The sequence below is a fragment of the Lipotes vexillifer genome, unplaced genomic scaffold (genome assembly GCF_000442215.2).
Source record: "Lipotes vexillifer unplaced genomic scaffold, Lipotes_vexillifer_v1.1 scaffold130, whole genome shotgun sequence".
Taxonomy (NCBI): domain Eukaryota; kingdom Metazoa; phylum Chordata; class Mammalia; order Artiodactyla; family Lipotidae; genus Lipotes; species Lipotes vexillifer.
In genome coordinates, this window is record NW_006793860.1 from 245,461 (window position 1) to 265,236 (window position 19,776).

The window sequence follows — 19,776 nt, forward strand, 5'->3', positions numbered from 1 at the left end:
TCTTTCCCTTTTTTAATTTTTGAATTTCTTCTTTTATGAATAATATGCCCTTTGCCTTGGTGATCTGGGGAAAGTTCCCCCACGATGGAAATCAAGAGGCTGTCTTTGCAGCTCTGACTCTGCCACTTGACAGCTGTTTCATCCAAACACCTCAGTGCCTCAGTTACCTCATTGACATACTGGGAGCAGTCATGCCTGCTTTCTGGAAATCTGGAAATGTTGCTTATAATGTCCTCAGAAACATAAACACTACATAGTATGGCTCTTCCTGGCTGTGTGACCTTGGGCAGGTTCTGTAACCTCTCTGTGCCTCAGTTTTCTCAAATGTAAAATGGGGATAATAGTAGAACCTATATCATGGAGCTGATCTGAAGATTAAATATTACCAATTATCTCTGTTGGATCTTTAAGATCTATTATTTGGGCAACAAATAGCACTTGACCAGATGGGTTGATGATAGAATCTTAGCATGTCAGTGCTGCAAGACCCTTACAGAAATCACTGCCCTCACTTAGACGTGGCAGACTGGGGCCAAGAGCCAAGAAGGAATTCACCCAAGGTCACCCAGCACATAAGTGGCTGAGGCAGGACTAGAATAAAGTTCTCCTAATGTTGCACCACAAATATTTTGTCCTTGACCTGTTGCATGCCTTAAATATCTACCAAGAGAGTGACTTCTCATGGTTTTTGGAAGTATCCCATGGACTGGAACACCTGGTTTACCTGGTTGAGGAACGTGGTCACCCTGCACTCACTATGCAGAGCCCAGCAGAGAGTCAGCCGCGACCAGGACATGCAAGAAACGATCCATTCCCAGGCATAAAAGCAGCATCCTCTTCTTGACACAAGGCATCCTGAAGGCTCCTGGAAGGGGAAGTTGCCAGGCCTTCTCACTATTCACTCTCCCGGGAGACCTTGGTGAGCCCCAGGTCCCTCCATCGTGATCCCCCAGGTAGCCTCCTACGCATTCCAGTGTCTGGAATCTGGTAAGAACAACTCTATTTACAGGCTTAATTCTCCCGGTCCAAGACCTGGCCTGACCACAGGAGACATCTCCTTGGTCAGCTCTGATTAAATATCAGTTCTTCTCTCTCCTTGCCCCTTCCAGGTGCTCCCAAGACCCAGCGGCGGGGCAGAGGCTCTCAGAGCTCTTTACCGACAGAAAGGAGAACATTAATCTCAAGTTTTCTGAAGACGGTCTTTACCTAAATATTTACACTCCTGCTGACCTGAGGAAGAGAAGCAGGCTGCCAGTAAGCAGTGGGAACAAATGGTCAAGGCTGGTGTAGACTGGAGGGGGATGAAGGCAGTGTTGGGTGGGGTGTCTTGGACCAAGGCTGTTCCAGGGGCCCCAGGCTGTTCCCCAGCGGCCCCAGGGCTTTCTTTACCACCACAGCCAAACCTGACATCAAGGAACACAGGTTTTCCACACCTCAGTTTCCCATAGTGACAGACATAAGGCCTCTGGGGGAGTTTGCTGTACATCTGTAATGAACATTTTAATTTTTCTAAGGTCTCTCATGCTAATAGATGGACAAGAAGGATTACTCTTAATTGTTAGATTAGGAATCTGATACCCAGGGTGGCTAAGACATAATTTCCAATAAAGTCAGAGCTGGAAGGAATCTTGGAGATAAGCCAACAACCCAACCCTTCTGTTACAGGTAGAGAAACTGAAGCCCAGTGAGGGGAAGGCGAGGTCGCAGAGTAGGGTTGGCAGGACTAGAGCACGGGTCTTCTGATCTTCAAGTCACGCTCTTTGACACACACACACTAGCAAGTGGAGCCTGTGTGTGGCCTTTCTTCAGCACACAGAGACCTTCTCTGACAAACTTTCAGTGTCTCAGTGTCACAGGTGGAGGGTGCAGAGCCTGGAGCAACAGAGAAGCACTTTCCTTTGCCTTTGCCAACTATCAAGATTTTATTGTAGATAATTTTACTTCCTAATTGTCTTTGTCACAAGCTGATGACCCAGTGACTCAGCATTTCCAGAATAAATGGAAGCCCAGAGATGGGGCAGCCTTCCAGACTCAGGCTGGAAGGTGGGGCTGGTCTGCTGGGAAAGGAGGGGTCAGTGGGGTAGAGACAGGGATCAGAGATGTAGGAGGAGCGGAGGCTCCAGGAACCTGAAACTGGAGAACCTCTACTATGGACACAGGCTCTGGAACCGCAGGGTCTGGGTGTAAATCCTGGTTCCGCCTTTTACTAGCTGAGAGACCTGGCTCTGTTTCCTCAAATCAGGGATAATCACACACAAATGTTCAATGATGAATATCAAGATTTATGTCAGTGTCTGACACAGCACACGAGGCAAGTCTTGCTGATGCATTAGTTAGAGTTGAAGGGAAGAAATTCCTCCTGCCCCAACAGCCAGCCTACTGCACCGTGGCCATTGGCTGCCGTGTGCTGGGCAGCTCAACGTGTGGACTCTGGAGCCAGACTGCCTGGGTTCAAGTCCTGCCTCCACCGCCTATGAGCTGCGTGACCTCAGGGTGGTTAAGTGCCTCAGTTTTCCTGTCTGTGAAATGGGACAATAGTAGTCCCTATCTCGTGGATGGTTTATTTTTAAATGCTTAGAGCAGTACTTGACACATAGTTCATGTATGAGTTCTTTGATTGTTTTATTAACAAAATCATTATACTATTATTTTAGCCATTCTCACTTTCTTGCTATGTGAACTCGTTAAATTCAGGGCCATGCATTATGAATTGTCATGTCCACTCTCATCCTTAATTCTTACCACAGTCCCTGGCACCTAGTAGGTTTTCAAATCATATTCATCAGATGATTGAAGACTTCTGAGAGGAGGTGGCTTTTAGGCTGGGCTTTGGAGGATGGGTGAGATTTGGGGAGCAGAGGAGGCAGCGGAAAGGCCTATTAAGAAGAGGTACCACCCAGGGCGTGTGCTTCTTGACATGGTCATCATTCACGTGAGAAGTTTATTTCACCACACAAAAGGTAACTAAGGTGAAGCTGAAATAAGCTTCTAACCAAGGGCTGTCGCATGCGGAGTGTGCTGAGCTGCGTGAGGGGTCCGGGAGTGAGGACTGCGGGAGTGTTGGGGAGAAGATGGCGCTCTTAGCCTTGGCTGTTCCCATGATGATGTTCTCAGCATGAAGAGCACTGGCAGGAGGTGGCACTGACGCAGGGGAGACAGGCAGGGGCAGCCAGGGTGCACTGAGTGGGGTGGTGGCCTGGGCCACAGCTGGGAGAATGGGTAGATGACCAAACCAGACAGCCTCTTGATGTCTTTCCCAGCTCTGCTTCCTATGCCCTGTATGATCGCTTCCTCCCCATCCAGGTGATGGTGTGGATCCACGGAGGAGGTCTGATGTTGGGCGGGGCATCAACCTATGATGGGCTGGCCCTCTCTGCCCATGAAAACGTGGTGGTGGTGACCGTTCAGTACCGCCTGGGCATCTGGGGATTCTTCAGGTAAGACACTGGACTCTCCTCACGGCACATTGACCCTCAGTGTGGGAGTGCTAGGACCCCACTCTGGTCATGCAAGCGCTCAAAGGGATCTTTGCTAGGTTCCCTACTAAGACATGCAAGTCCCCTCATAATTGGGCTCTACCTACCTTCTCCTTCCCCAGCCACCCTGGTCCACTTACTTGCATGTAAAATGCCTGATCTGCCAGACAGACTCCTATTATTCCTGCAAAGCCCAACCCACATGTTACCTCGTCTGAAATGCTCATCTCTTTTTCACCTGTGCTGCCCAGCATGTTGCATACCTGTAAGGTGACGGTTAACATGCAGCGCAGCAGTTAGAGGCTTATACATCTTACCTCATGGGGAAGTAAGGAAGGAGCAGACTCACGTGGGAGCTCCGTAAAGTCTTGTAGGTGGAGGAACGGGTGGCTGGAACTTGGAGGCTGTAACGAGCACCTGGCTCCAGTGGACACGTCTACGGGGAGGAGCGTAGGGCCCACTCACCCCATTTCCTTCGTGGCGTTTGGCACATGCGTGAGCGAAGGCTCGAGTCTCCTCCATGGAGCGTCCGTGGGGACGGAACCGGACATCCTGCAGGCACAGTTACTGAATGCACCAGCCCCAGGACCTCCTACCCTCAGATGGCTGGTGGGTGGGCTTGGGGAGGGGTGGTCATCTCACTGGAAAGATCTATGGGCTGGAGGAGGGCTGTCCCAGGCGAGTCATGTCCCAGGATGTGTCGCCTTCACTGAGACTCCTCATGTCCTTCCCCCACGGCCCACGGCTGCTCCCAGTTACAGTATATCTGCGTACCAAGAAACGATCCATTCCCAGGCATAAAAGCAGCATCCTCTTCTTGACACAAGGCATCCTGAAGGCTCCTGGAAGGGGAAGTTGCCAGGCCTTCTCACTATTCACTCTCCCGGGAGACCTTGGTGAGCCCCAGGTCCCTCCATCGTGATCCCCCAGGTAGCCTCCTACGCATTCCAGTGTCTGGAATCTGGTAAGAACAACTCTATTTACAGGCTTAATTCTCCCGGTCCAAGACCTGGCCTGACCACAGGAGACATCTCCTTGGTCAGCTCTGATTAAATATCAGTTCTTCTCTCTCCTTGCCCCTTCCAGGTGCTCCCAAGACCCAGCGGCGGGGCAGAGGCTCTCAGAGCTCTTTACCGACAGAAAGGAGAACATTAATCTCAAGTTTTCTGAAGACGGTCTTTACCTAAATATTTACACTCCTGCTGACCTGAGGAAGAGAAGCAGGCTGCCAGTAAGCAGTGGGAACAAATGGTCAAGGCTGGTGTAGACTGGAGGGGGATGAAGGCAGTGTTGGGTGGGGTGTCTTGGACCAAGGCTGTTCCAGGGGCCCCAGGCTGTTCCCCAGCGGCCCCAGGGCTTTCTTTACCACCACAGCCAAACCTGACATCAAGGAACACAGGTTTTCCACACCTCAGTTTCCCATAGTGACAGACATAAGGCCTCTGGGGGAGTTTGCTGTACATCTGTAATGAACATTTTAATTTTTCTAAGGTCTCTCATGCTAATAGATGGACAAGAAGGATTACTCTTAATTGTTAGATTAGGAATCTGATACCCAGGGTGGCTAAGACATAATTTCCAATAAAGTCAGAGCTGGAAGGAATCTTGGAGATAAGCCAACAACCCAACCCTTCTGTTACAGGTAGAGAAACTGAAGCCCAGTGAGGGGAAGGCGAGGTCGCAGAGTAGGGTTGGCAGGACTAGAGCACGGGTCTTCTGATCTTCAAGTCACGGTCTTTGACACACACACACTAGCAAGTGGAGCCTGTGTGTGGCCTTTCTTCAGCACACAGAGACCTTCTCTGACAAACTTTCAGTGTCTCAGTGTCACAGGTGGAGGGTGCAGAGCCTGGAGCAACAGAGAAGCACTTTCCTTTGCCTTTGCCAACTATCAAGATTTTATTGTAGATAATTTTACTTCCTAATTGTCTTTGTCACAAGCTGATGACCCAGTGACTCAGCATTTCCAGAATAAATGGAAGCCCAGAGATGGGGCAGCCTTCCAGACTCAGGCTGGAAGGTGGGGCTGGTCTGCTGGGAAAGGAGGGGTCAGTGGGGTAGAGACAGGGATCAGAGATGTAGGAGGAGCGGAGGCTCCAGGAACCTGAAACTGGAGAACCTCTACTATGGACACAGGCTCTGGAACCGCAGGGTCTGGGTGTAAATCCTGGTTCCGCCTTTTACTAGCTGAGAGACCTGGCTCTGTTTCCTCAAATCAGGGATAATCACACACAAATGTTCAATGATGAATATCAAGATTTATGTCAGTGTCTGACACAGCACACGAGGCAAGTCTTGCTGATGCATTAGTTAGAGTTGAAGGGAAGAAATTCCTCCTGCCCCAACAGCCAGCCTACTGCACTGTGGCCATTGGCTGCCATGTGCTGGGCAGCTCAACATGTGGACTCGAGCCAGACTGCCTGTGTTCAAGTCCTGCCTCCACCGCCTATGAGCTGCGTGACCTCAGGGTGGTTAAGTGCCTCAGTTTTCCTGTCTGTGAAATGGGACAGTAGTAGTCCCTATCTCGTGGATGGTTTATTTTGAAATGCTTAGAGCAGTACTTGACACATAGTTCATGTATGAGTTCTTTGATTTTTTTATTAACAAAATCATTATACTATTATTTTAGCCATTCTCACTTTCTTGCTATGTGAACTCGTTAAATTCAGGGTCATGCATTATGAATTGTCATGTCCACTCTCATCCTTAATTCTTACCACAGTCCCTGGCACCTAGTAGGTTTTCAAATCATATTCATCAGATGATTGAAGACTTCTGAGAGGAGGTGGCTTTTAGGCTGGGCTTTGGAGGATGGGTGAGATTTGGGGAGCAGAGGAGGCAGCGGAAAGGCCTATTAAGAAGAGGTACCACCCAGGGCGTGTGCTTCTTGACATGGTCATCATTCACGTGAGAAGTTTATTTCACCACACAAAAGGTAACTAAGGTGAAGCTGAAATAAGCTTCTAACCAAGGGCTGTCGCATGCGGAGTGTGCTGAGCTGCGTGAGGGGTCCGGGAGTGAGGACTGCGGGAGTGTTGGGGAGAAGATGGCGCTCTTAGCCTTGGCTGTTCCCATGATGATGTTCTCAGCATGAAGAGCACTGGCAGGAGGTGGCACTGACGCAGGGGAGACAGGCAGGGGCAGCCAGGGTGCACTGAGTGGGGTGGTGGCCTGGGCCACAGCTGGGAGAATGGGTAGATGACCAAACCAGACAGCCTCTTGATGTCTTTCCCAGCTCTGCTTCCTATGCCCTGTATGATCGCTTCCTCCCCATCCAGGTGATGGTGTGGATCCACGGAGGAGGTCTGATGTTGGGCGGGGCATCAACCTATGATGGGCTGGCCCTCTCTGCCCATGAAAACGTGGTGGTGGTGACCGTTCAGTACCGCCTGGGCATCTGGGGATTCTTCAGGTAAGACACTGGACTCTCCTCACGGCACATTGACCCTCAGTGTGGGAGTGCTAGGACCCCACTCTGGTCATGCAAGCGCTCAAAGGGATCTTTGCTAGGTTCCCTACTAAGACATGCAAGTCCCCTCATAATTGGGCTCTACCTACCTTCTCCTTCCCCAGCCACCCTGGTCCACTTACTTGCATGTAAAATGCCTGATCTGCCAGACAGACTCCTATTATTCCTGCAAAGCCCAACCCACATGTTACCTCGTCTGAAATGCTCATCTCTTTTTCACCTGTGCTGCCCAGCATGTTGCATACCTGTAAGGTGACGGTTAACATGCAGCGCAGCAGTTAGAGGCTTATACATCTTACCTCATGGGGAAGTAAGGAAGGAGCAGACTCACGTGGGAGCTCCGTAAAGTCTTGTAGGTGGAGGAACGGGTGGCTGGAACTTGGAGGCTGTAACGAGCACCTGGCTCCAGTGGACACGTCTACGGGGAGGAGCGTAGGGCCCACTCACCCCATTTCCTTCGTGGCGTTTGGCACATGCGTGAGCGAAGGCTCGAGTCTCCTCCATGGAGCGTCCGTGGGGACGGAACCGGACATCCTGCAGGCACAGTTACTGAATGCACCAGCCCCAGGACCTCCTACCCTCAGATGGCTGGTGGGTGGGCTTGGGGAGGGGTGGTCATCTCACTGGAAAGATCTATGGGCTGGAGGAGGGCTGTCCCAGGCGAGTCATGTCCCAGGATGTGTCGCCTTCACTGAGACTCCTCATGTCCTTCCCCCACGGCCCACGGCTGCTCCCAGTTACAGTATATCTGCGTACACTCCCCCCCCCCAGGCTCTCCTCTACCACGTCAGTCAGGGTTTCACCCCGGCCAGACACCACACTGCTCTGGTCCAGGTCACCAGCGGCCCAGCCTTGGCAGCAACCGCACGTCACCCCTCAAACCTTTTTGAAAAATTTCCTTCTCTTGGCTCCTGGCCACCTCCTCCCTCATGGCAGCTCCTTCTGGGCCCCTCCCCGTCTCAGCCTCTGTGTGCATCTTCTCTGTCCCGCTGGTTCCCTGAGTGACCTCAGGGGGCACTTCCAAGCTCCCTATTTTTAGCCCATTTCTCCTTTGAAACCCACAGGTACATCATTAACTACCTCCTGCCATCCCCACGGGACACCTGAGGGCACCTCCTCCCTTCCTCGAACAAACTTAACCCTTGACTCCCGATGCCCCTCCCCGCAGACCCTCCTCCTTTCTCCACAGGGCCTCCTGCTCAGCTGCAGGCAGCTCCACCCTTCCAGTTACTCAGGACAAAAGCCTGGGGGCACTTGGATTCTTTTCTTTTTCTCACACCCCACATCCAGTCACCAGCAAATCCTCTTGGCTCCACTTTTACAATATATTCAGAATCCAGCCACTTCTCACCTCCCTTGTAGTCACCCTGTTCAAAGCACTCTGTGTCTCTCCCCTGGATTGTTGTAATAACACCTACTTTTATAACCCTGCTATTTTACACCATGTCCGATCCACACAGTAGCCAAAGTGATCATTTAAGACATAAATGGAATCATGTCATCCCTGCAATGGCTTCCTAACTTACGATGACATTGACATCTTTACCAAGGCCCTCAGGGCCCTCTGTAGCTGTATGTCCTAGACCCACACTTTTGTTCACTGGACCCTGGGGCCTTTGCATGTGCTGTTTCTTCTTCCTGGAATTCCCTTTGGAATTGTAGAATAGTAGATGCTCAATAAATAAATGTGGAATGGATGTGTAGAGCGCTACAGCAGAACAATGCTACAGATGGGAGGCAGCCAAAGACCACAGTGTCAGGGCTGTGGAAGCCCAGCCTTTTCCAGAAGGCTCACCCAGACCCCCAGCCTCATCTGTGGTCCTGAGGGCCCTGCTGTGACATCTCTGCTCTCAACCCCACCCCTGTTCTCTTACAGCACAGGGGATGAACACAGCCGGGGGAACTGGGGTCACTCGGACCAGTTGGCCGCACTGCACTGGGTCCAGGAGAACACTGCCGACTTTGGAGGGGATCCAGGCTCTGTGACCATCTGTGGAGGGTCAGCAGGAGGGGAAACTGTCTCTATTCTTGTAAGTGTTCCTGGCCCTGATGTGGCTACCAATGGGACCCCTTGCAGACCAGCCAGTCTAGTCATGGGACCTGGATTCAAGGCTGACCCTACTCTGTGCAGCATCAGAAGGTGGAAAGTTATTGCCAAACTCTCCTTGGCCCCCAGGAAGCTCAGAGCTCAGCTTAGCACCCTGGGGCCACATCTCCAGCCACGGCTGCAACGGAGACATTCCTCCTGCCCTGTGTTGGTTGAGCTCTTACTCTCCTTCCTAATCATTTTACTATTAGTACTCACCTCACTCCTCTTGGGAAGTAGGGCTGGGTGTAAATTCTGGATAAAAAGAGGCAACCATGACGTTGGGTGCAATGTCATTATTTGGCTTGAAGGCAGATCTACAATTCAAGGGGACACAAACACTAAGAACAGGTCAGAGGCCTCCTCTGAGGAGGTCTGATGGCTTGTTCATGCTCAGGAAGGAGGGCAGCAGCCTCTGGGGCTGAGGATGGAGCTGGGCTGGGGGAGGAGGGGTAGAGAGAGGAAGGAGGATGGAAGGAGGGATGGGACCCGGGAAATGGAACACAGACATGACCTGGGAGCCTGATGTGGGAATGGGAATAGGGAGACACCAAGGGAAGCAAAAGTGGAAAACCAGATTAGAAGGCGCTGGGAGCTGTTAGAAACCCTCCAGCTGCCTCACAGTTGAGCAGAGAGTCAGTGCTATTACTGCATTTTAAGAGCATATCTTGGTTTCATAGTGGAACACTCAGAGGAAAATGATTTTATATTTCGTAAAGTGGAGAAAAGGAAAAGTACAGATAATCTCAAAGAAACAAAAAGTCTTTCACAGTCCCATTATCCTTGGATACTCACCATGAACATTTTTTTTTTTTTCCGGTACGCGGGCCTCTCACTGTTATGGCCTCTCCTGTTGCGGAGCACAGGCTCCAGACGCACAGGCTCAGCGGCTATAGCTCACAGGCCTAGCCGCTGTGCGGCATGTGGGATCTTCCCGGACCGGGGCACGAACCCGCATCCCCTGCATCGGCAGGCGGACTCTCAACCACTGCACCACCAGGGAAGCCCATGAACATTTTTTTTAATGTTTATTTTTTATTTCTTTTTTCTTATTAGTTATCCATTTTATACACATCAGTGTATACATGTCAATCCCAATCGCCCAATTCATCACACACATACCCCACCCCCCGCCACTTCCCCCCTTGGTGTCCATACGTTTGTTCTCTACTTCTGTGTCTCAATTTCTGCTCTGCAAACTGGTTCATCTGTACCATTTTTCTAGGCTCCACATACATGCGTTAATATACGATATTTATTTTTCTCTTTCTGACTTACTTCACTCTGTATGACAGTCTCTGCAGGCATCCACGTCTCTACAAATGACCCAATTTCGTTCCTTTTTATGGCTGAGTAATATTCCATTGTATATATGTACCATATCTTCTTTATCCATTCAACTGTCAGTGGGCATTTAGGTTGCTTCCGTGACCTGGCTATTGTAAATACTGCTGCAATTAACATTGGGGTGCATGTGTCATTTTGAATTATGGTTTTCTCTGGGTATATGCCCAGTAGTGGGATTGCTGGGTCATAGGGTAATTCTATTTTTAGTTCTTTAAGGAACCTCCATACTGTTCTCCATAGTGGCTGTAGCAATTTACATTCCCACCAACAGTGCAAGAGGGTTCCATTTTCTCCACACCCTCTCCAGCATTTGCTGTTTGTAGATTTTCTGATGATGCCCATTCTAACTGGTGTGAGGTGATACTCATTGTAGTTTTGATTTGCATTTCTCTAATGATTAGTGATGTTGAGCAGCTTTTCACATGCTTCTTGGCCATCTGTATGTCTTCTTTGGAGAAATGTCTGTTTAGGTCTTCTGCCCATTTTTGGAATGGGTCATATTTTTTTTAATATTGAGCTGCATGAGCTGTTTATATATTTTGGAGATTAATCCTTTGTCCAGTGATTCATTTGCAAATATTTTCCCCCATTCTGAGAGTTGTCTTTTCATCTTGTTTATGGTTTCCTTTGCTGTGCAAAAGCTTTTACGTTTAATTAGGTCCCATTTTTTTATTTTTGTTTTTATTTCCATTACTCAAGGAGGTGGATCAAAAAAGATCTTGCTGCGATTTATGTCAAAGAGTGTTCTTCCTCTGTTTTCCTCTAAGAGTTTTATAGTGTCTGGTCTTACATTTAGGTCTTGAATCCATTTTGAGTTTATTTTTGTGTATGGTGTTAGGGAGTGTTCTAATTTCATTCTTTTACATGTAGCTGTCCAGTTTTCCCAGCACCACTTATTGAAGAGACTGTCTTTTCTCCATTGTATATTCTTGCCTCCTTTGTCATAGATTAGTTGACCATAGGTGTGTGGGTTTATCTCTGGGCTTTCTATCCTGTTCCATTGATCTATATTTCTGTTTTTGTGCCAGTACCATATTGTCTTGATTACTGTAGCTTTGTACTATAGTCTGAAGTCAGGGAGTCTGATTCGTCCAGCTCTGTTTTTTTCCTCAAGACTGCTTTGGCTGTTCGGGGTCTTTTGTGTCTCCATACAAATTTTAAGCGTTTTGTTCTAGTTCTGTAAAACATGCCATTGGTAATTTGATAAGGATTGCATTGAATCTGTAGATTGCTTTGGGTAGGACAGTCATTTTCACAATATTGATTCTTCCAATCCAAGAACATGATATATCTCTCCATCTGTTGGTATCATCTTTAATTTCTTTCATCAGTGTCTTATAGTTTTCTGCATACAGGTCTTTTGTCTCCCTAGGTAGGTTTATTCCTAGGTATTTTATTCCTTTTGCTGCAGTGGTAAATGGGAGTGTTTCCTTAATTTCTCTTTCAGATTTTTCATCATTAGTGTATAGGAATGCAAGAGATTTCTGTGCATTAATTTTGTATCCTGCAAGTTTACCAAATTCATTGATTAGCTCTAGTAGTTTTCTGGTGGCATTTTTAGGATTCTCTATGTATAGTATCATGTCATCTGCAAACAGTGGCAGTTTTACTTCTTCTTTTCCAATTTGTATTCCTTTTATTTCTTTTACTTCTCTGATTGCTGTGGCTAGGACTTCCAAAACTATGTTGAATAATAGTGGTAATAATGGACATCCTTGTCTTGTTCCTGATCTTGGAGGAAATGCTTTCAGTTTTTCACCATAGAGAATGATGTTTGCTGTGGGTTTCTCGTATATGACCTTTATTATGTTGAAGTAGGTTCCCTCTATGCCCACTTTCTGGAGAGTTTTTATCATAAAAGCTGTTGAATTTTGTCAAAAGCTTTTTCTGCATCTATTGAGATGATCATATGGTTTTTATTCTTCAGTTTGTTAATATGGTGTATCACATTCATTGATTTGCACATATTGAAGAACCCTTGCATCTCTGGGATAAATCCCACTTAAGCATGGTGTATGACCCTTTTAATGTGTTGTTGGATTCTGTTTGCTAGTATTTTGTTGAGGATTTTTGCATCTATATTCATCTGTGATATTGGTCTGTAATTTTCTTTTTTTGTAGTATTATCTTTGTCTGGTTTGGGTATCAGGGTGATGGTGGCCTCACAGAATGAGTTTGGGAGTATTCCTTCCTCTACAATTTTTTGGAAGAGTTTGGGAAGGATGGGTGTTAGCTCTTCTCTAAATGTTTGATAGAATTCACCTGTGAAGCTATCTGGTCCTGGACTTTTGTTTGTTGGAAGAATTTTAATCCCAGTTTCAATTTCATTACTTGTGATTGGCCTGTTCATATTTTCTATTTCTTCCTGGTTCAGTCTTGGAAGGTTATACCTTTCTAAGAATTTGTCCATTTCTTCCAGGTTGTCCATTTTATTGGCATAGAGTTGCTTGTAGTAGTCTCTTAGGATGCTCTGTATTTCTGCAGTGTCTGTTGTAACTTCTCCCTTTTCATTTCTAATTTTATTGATTTGAGTCCTCTCCCTCTTTTTCTTGATGAGTCTGGCTAATGGTTTGTCAATTTTGTTTATCTTCTCAAAGAACCAGCTTTTAGTTTTATTGATCTTTGCTATTGTTTTCTTTGTTTCTATTTCATTTATTTCTGCTCTGATCTTTATGATTTCTTTCCTTCTGCTAACTTTGGGTTTTGTTTGTTTTTCTTTCTCTAGTTCCTTTAGGTGTAAGGTTAGATTGTTTATTTGAGATTTCTCTTGTTTCTTGAGGTAGGCTTGTATAGCTGTAAACTTCCGTCTTAGAACTGCTTTTGCTGCATCCCATAGGTTTTGGATCGTTGTGTTTTCATTGTCATTTGTTTTGATTTCCTCTTTGATTTCTTCAGTGATCTCTTGGCTACTTAGTAACGTATTGTTTAGCTTCCATGTGTTTGTGCTTTTTACGTTTTTTTCCCTGTAATTGATTTCTAATCTCATAGTATTGTGGTCAGAAAAGATGGTTGATATGATTTCAATTTTCTTAAATTTACTTAGGCTTCATTTGTGACCCAAGATATGATCTATCCTGGAGAATGTTCCCTGAGCACTTGAGAAGAAAGTGTAATATGTTTTTGGATGGAATGTCCTATAAATATCAATTAAATCTATCTGGTCTATTGTGTCATTTAAAGCTTCTGTTTCCTTATGTATTTTAATTTTGGATGATCTGTCCATTGGTGTAAGTGAGGTGTTAAAGTCCCCACTATTATTGTGTGACTGTCAATTTCCTGCTGTTAGCAGTTGCCTTATGTATTGACGTGCTCCTATTTTGAGTGCATATATATATATATATATATATTTTTTTTTTTTTTTTTTTTTGTGTATATCTATTTATAATTGTTATTTCTTCTTCCTGGATTGATCCCTTGATTGTTATGTAGTGTCCTTCCTTGTCTCTTGTAACATTCTTTATTTTGAAGTCTGTTTTATCTGATATGAGTATTGCTACTCCAGCTTTCTTTTGATTTCCATTTGCATGGAATATCTTTTTCCATCCCCTCACTTTCAGTCTGTATGTGTCCCTAGGTCTGAAGTGGGTCTCTTGTAGACAGCATATATATGGGTCTTGTTTTTGTATCCATTCAGCGTGCCTGTGTCTTTTGGTTGGAGCATTTACTCCATTCACGCTTAAGGTAATTATCGATATGTATGTTCCTATTACCATTTTCTTAATTGTTTGGGGTTTGTTTTTGTAGGTTCTTTTCTTCTCTTGTGTTTCCCACTTAGAGAAGTTCCTTTAGCATTTGTTGTAGAGCTGGTTTGGTGGTGCTGAATTCTCTTAGCTTTTGCTTGTCTCTAAAGCTTTTGATTTCTCCATTGAATCTGAATGAGATCCTTGCCGGGTAGAGTAATCTTGGTTGTAGGGTCTTCCCTTTCATCACTTTAAGTATATCATGCCACTCCCTTCTGGCTTGTCGAGTTTCTGCTGAGAAATCAGCTGTTAACCTTATGGGAGTTCCCTTGTATGTTATTTGTCATTTTTCCTTTGCTGCTTTCAATAATTTTTCTTTGTCTTTAATTTTTGCCAATTTGATTACTATGCATCTCAGCGTCTTTCTCCTTGGGTTAATCTTGTATGGGACTCTCTGCGCTTCCTGGACTTGGGCAGCCATTTCCTTTCCCATGTTATGGAAGTTTTTGACTATAATCTCTTCAAATATCTTCTCGGGTCCTTTCTCTCTCTCTCTTCTCCTTCTGGAACCCCTATAATGCAAATGTTGTTGCATTTAATGTTGTCCCAGAGGTCTCTTAGGCTGTCTTCATTTCTTTCCATTCTTCTTTCTTTATTTTTTTCCGCAGCAGTGAATTCCACCATTCTGTCTTCCAGGTCACTTATCCGTTCTTCTGCCTCAGTTATTCTGTTATTGATTCCTTCTAGTGTATTTTTCATTTCAGTTATTGTATTGTTCATCTCTGCTTGTTTGTTCTTTAATTCTTCTAGGTTTTTTTAAAACATTTCTTGCATCTTCTCGATCTTTGCCTCCATTCTTTTTCCAAGGTCCTGGATCATCTTCACTATCATTATTCTGAATTCTTTTTCTGGAAGGTTGCCTATCTCCACTTCATTTAGTTGTTTTCCTGGGGTTTTATCTTGTTCCTTCATCTGGTACATAGTCCTCTGCCTTTTCATTTTGTCTATCTTTCTGTGAATGTGGTTTTTGTTCCACAGGCTGCAGGATTGTAATTCTTCTTACTTCTGCTCTCACCATGAACATTTTGATCTGTATTTTTCTAGTGTTTTTTTCCATGACCCACCCTATCTATCTATGTATCTGTCTATCTATCCATCTATCTATGTATTTATCAATCTAGCTAGAATTTTTTAAACACAAACTTTCCTTAGCATTATAAAACAACATAAATATTTCTCTAACCATTAAGCACTCTTTCATGTTTTTATGTGTATAGTCAAGAAGTATTCCATTGTAAGAATGAAAAATAGTTTATTTACTGAATCTCATAATATTGTAACCTTGGGTTATTTCCAATTTTTACTACTATAAACAACATGAGCATTCTTAGTAACTGTTGTGTACCTCCGTGTTCATTTTCCATAGGATAAATTCTTTTTTTAAATTAATTAATCTATTTATTTATTTATTTTGGCTGCGTTGGGTCTTTGTTGCTGTGCACGGGCTTTTCTCTAGTTGCAGCGAGCGGGGGCTACTCTTCATTGGGGTGCGCAGGCTTCTCATTGCAGTGGCTTCTCTTGTTGTGGAGCATGGGCTCTAGGTGCGCGCGTCAGTAGTTGTGGCACATGGGCTCAGTAGTTGTGGCTCGCGGGCTCTAGAGGGCAGGCTTAGTAGTTGTGGCACACAGACTTAGTTGCTCCATGGCATGTGGGATCTTCCCGGAACAGGGCTCGAACCCATGTCTCCTGCATTGGCAGGCAGATTCTTAACCACTGCACCACCAGGGAAGTCCAGGATAAATTCTGAGTAATGGAAATGGGGAATCAGAACTGTGCTTTAAAGTGTTGCTAGGAATTGCTGAGCTGCCTTTCAGATACTTTGATTGTTAATAATCAGTGTGTGCCACACACTTCCTGTTTTGTCCTTCACTCTGCTCCTGGCTCCTTCCAACTGAGGTTTGCTTGCAGAAGCCAGGCCCCATGGTCTCCAGGGGAACAGCCCAGGACAGGGCTGTGGATGGGGATAGCTCATGAGCATAAATTCCCTTTCTCGCCACCCTGTTCCCAGGTGTTATCTCCCCTGGCCAAGAATCTCTTCCACCGGGCCATCTCTGAGAGTGGTGTGGCCCTCACTTCTATCCTGGTCAAGAAGGACATGAAGGCTGCAGCTAAGGTAGGTCTCACACTGGACTGTCCCCACACCCTTTGCTCTGCTCTCCTGGAGTTGTCAGGGGTCTTTCTTGCTGTGGGAGCCAGTTAACATCCTCAAAGAATCACAGAAATGAGGGTAGCTGAGCAGGGAAGGCAAGGACACACCTCATCCCACCTCCACCTTCTACCGCTGAGCAAACTGGGGCAGAGAGCAGAAACACTTGCCAAGGTCAGCGAGTGATCAGAGCAGAGCCGGACTCAGGCTCATGACTCTGGACAGCCAGCCCCATGCATGGTCCTCCTAAGGGAGGGGTGCTGGGCTGGATGTGTCTGGTGGACTGTCATTGTGTCTTGCCTCTCTCAGGGTCTGAGGTCTGGTGAACTCATTTGTACCATGTGGGCCTGGAGTGGTTCCTCCCTGGGGGCTTGTGACTGGGGTGAGTTCCTGAGAATTCATTCATTGCTTTATTCATTCATTCAACGGATAGTTTTGGTGCAGCCTGACATCTAGCTTCTATTCTCAGGGAAGAGACAGATTAATGATTACATAATTGCACAACTTATAAAATATCAATTGTGACAATAGCAATAGAGGTGAGATACCTGATGTCATAACAGAATCCAAAAGGAGCGCTTAGTCCAGTGGATAGGGGGAGGTTATCAGGAAAGTCTTCATGAAAAAAAAAAGATTAACAAGTTGAGATGAGAAGGATGAGCAGTAAATTACTTGGTAAGAAAAGAGTATCCAGGAAGAGGGAGCAGCCTGTGCAAATGTCCTGTGGCAGGAGCAGGTATCTCAAGTGAGAGAGAGCGAGAAAGCCTGCTGTGGCCAAAGCAGAAAGGACAGACGGAACCTGGAGTGAAGTGAGGATGGAGCCATCGGCAGGGCCATGCTGTGTAGGACCTGGTGAGGACTTTGTCTTTATTTGGAGAGTGTTAGGAAGCCAAGGAAGGGTGAGCAACAGGGAGGCTCTGCTGAGGAGTGTGCGTGAAGTCCCAACCACTGGATCGCCAGGGAAATCCCTCCTCTGGGTTTTTTGACCTGAGCAAGGTGATACATGAGGCCCACACAGAGCATCCACTAGCACTCCCTCTGGACAGCAGTGTTCACTGTCCCTCTTACTGTTGCTGGTATCAGTCAGTCCCCACTGGACACTGCCCTGGACGCCACCTTGATCAACTTGGACCCTTGTTGTCTCTCTACTGCCCCTCCTCATCCCATGTCCCACGGTCCTGACAGATTTCCCCTTGTAAACACAGGCCAGAGCATGCCACCTCTGTCTTAAAAGACAGACCTTCCTTACAAGACAAATCCCCTCACTCATGGAGTTATTCATTCAAATTGCATCTGAGTCCCTACTGTGTGCAGCATGTGCAGAACACGTGCTCCAACATGTGACCATGTCTCTAGTCCACACCCCCAACATTCCTCCAAGCCTAGGACCCTTGGGGTTTGAGGTTCCTGGGATGAGCACTAAAGGGACACCTTTGTCACTTTGCTTATGCTGTTCCCACTCTTTAGAAAACTGTTCATTCCCCAGAGCCCACTGCCAAAGGTAGGCACCTCTTCTGTGTGGCCTTCCTGGGTCCTCCTTCCAGAATGAGTTGCTCCTCTTGCCGGCCTCCTGCAGCAGCCCTTCCTGAACTGTGCAGCCTTTGGAAGTGAGCAATAGTGGCACCCCAGACCCTTCTCCCCTATCGTCAGCCATAGTGGATTAGGATTCAGGGCCTTGTCCTGCTGCGTCAGAATCATGCGACAGAACCTCTCTTGCTGGCAACTAGAGCTGGCCTGTCATTCACTGGTCCTTGCAGAGCAGAAGCAGGTCCCGGGAGCGATAGGGTCTCAGAGCCTAGGAATTGTCCACTTCTACCTGCCATCCAGGAGGGGAATATGCACATGGGGCTGGTGTCCAGTGCAGGATCTGTAGCAGCACTGCTAATGAATCATATCTAATGTTATTCAGCCCTTTCCAGGTTCCAGGTACTATGCTCAGCATTTTGCATGTGTTCAGTAATTTAATCCCCACAACAACCCATCTTATAGATGAGGAAACTGAGGCACACACAGGTGAAACTACTTTCCCAAGTTACCAGCTAGTAAATGAGAAAGCCAGATTTCAAATCCAGTCTGGCTCCAAAAACCCCGCTCTTAATGACCACTGTGACCAAATATGAACTATAACTATACCGGAAACCAGCTTCCCAGGTGGTGACACGTGAGTCAGTTGCTACTAATCTGTGGCCATGTCAATACAGTAGTCCCTCATCATCCTCGAGGAATAAGTTCCAAGACCCCCAGTGGATGCCCAAAACCTCAGAGAGTACCAAACCCTATATATCCTATGTTTTGGTTCCTATGCATACATACCTGTGATAAAGTTTAATTCATAAATTAGGTACCCTAAAAGAATATCCAAATGCTAGCATCACTACTCTTGGGCTTTGGAGCCATTATCAAGTAAATAAGGGTCACCTGAACACAAGCCCTGCAATACCATGAGAGTTGATCTGGTAACCAAGAGGGCTACTAAGTGACTAGCGGGCAGGAGACCCTGGCAACCATAAAGGACACGACACTGCCCTCTTCCCCAGAGCTTTCCTTTCCCGCCCACCGTGCTTGACGGAGTGCTGCTGCCAAAGACGCCCGAAGAGATTCTGGCTGAAAAGAATTTCCACCCCGTTCCCTACATCGTGGGAATCAACAAGCAGGAGTGTGGCTGGATTCTGCCGATGGTGAGAAAGTGCAGGCCTCTTAGACTCGCCTCCCCTGCCCGTCACATCACCCCTCCCATCTCTGGTCACAGGACCCCTCCTTCTATGCACGCCCCTCTGGCACCTTCATACACCTTGACGTTTCCGTGGAAACCTTCTCCACGATGGCCCAGCTGTCACCTGGGTGGTGCGGCCCTGGGAACCCACATCCTCACACACTCTCTGCTTGTCCTCCCATCCAAGAATCCTGAAATGTCAGTGCCAGGAGGGCTGGTAGAGAAAATCATTGGGCAGATGAGAAACCCAAGGCCTGGAAAGGGGAAGGGGCTTGGGAGTTAAGGAGAGTGAGGCCTGGGACCTGCAGCCTCTCCCCTGGGCTTGGTGCTTTCATAGTTTCTCCATAAATTCCACCCACCCACACCTCACACTCTCATTCATCTAACTGGAAAGATTCAAAGGAGGCTGCTTCCTCCTGAGTTAAAATTGACTTCTAAAAGTTAGGAAGAGCTTTCCCTTCAGTCAAAAATAAACAAAGCCGGACACTAGTTGAATTGGTAATGAGTTTGATTCAGTGACACTCTTGCTATAGGGAAAAGATCAATTGTAAACTGAACCCAAATCCCTGAAACAAAAGTCTGGAGCCTATTTAAGGCTGCGGGCGGGCGCGGGGAGGGGAGATTTGCCCATGAAACTGGGCCACCTGGATTTGTTAGCTGCCATTTATCTGGAGAAGAAACAAACTTCTGTCTTTATGACAGGAGGCCGTGGTGTAAGTAGAAGCAAGGCTCCCACTGAAATTAGGCATTATCTTTCCACAGGGCCTGGGGGAGAGAGCAAGAATTATCCCTTGAATGT

General features: G+C 46.8%; 1 protein-coding gene across 1 annotated transcript in view; it reads left to right on the forward strand.

Moving 5' to 3' along the window:
- LOC103078800 (liver carboxylesterase-like) overlaps positions 1–19,776 on the forward strand; it is a 35,754-nt gene that overhangs the window by 5,498 nt on the left and 10,480 nt on the right. Inside the window, exons 3-7 of the mRNA XM_007466821.1 lie at positions 1,110–1,254; positions 3,304–3,437; positions 8,822–8,975; positions 16,127–16,303; positions 18,802–18,942. Of these exons, the coding sequence (XP_007466883.1) occupies positions 1,110–1,254; positions 3,304–3,437; positions 8,822–8,975; positions 16,127–16,303; positions 18,802–18,942 (751 nt within the window). The remainder of the gene's footprint in view (positions 1–1,109; positions 1,255–3,303; positions 3,438–8,821; positions 8,976–16,126; positions 16,304–18,801; positions 18,943–19,776) is intronic.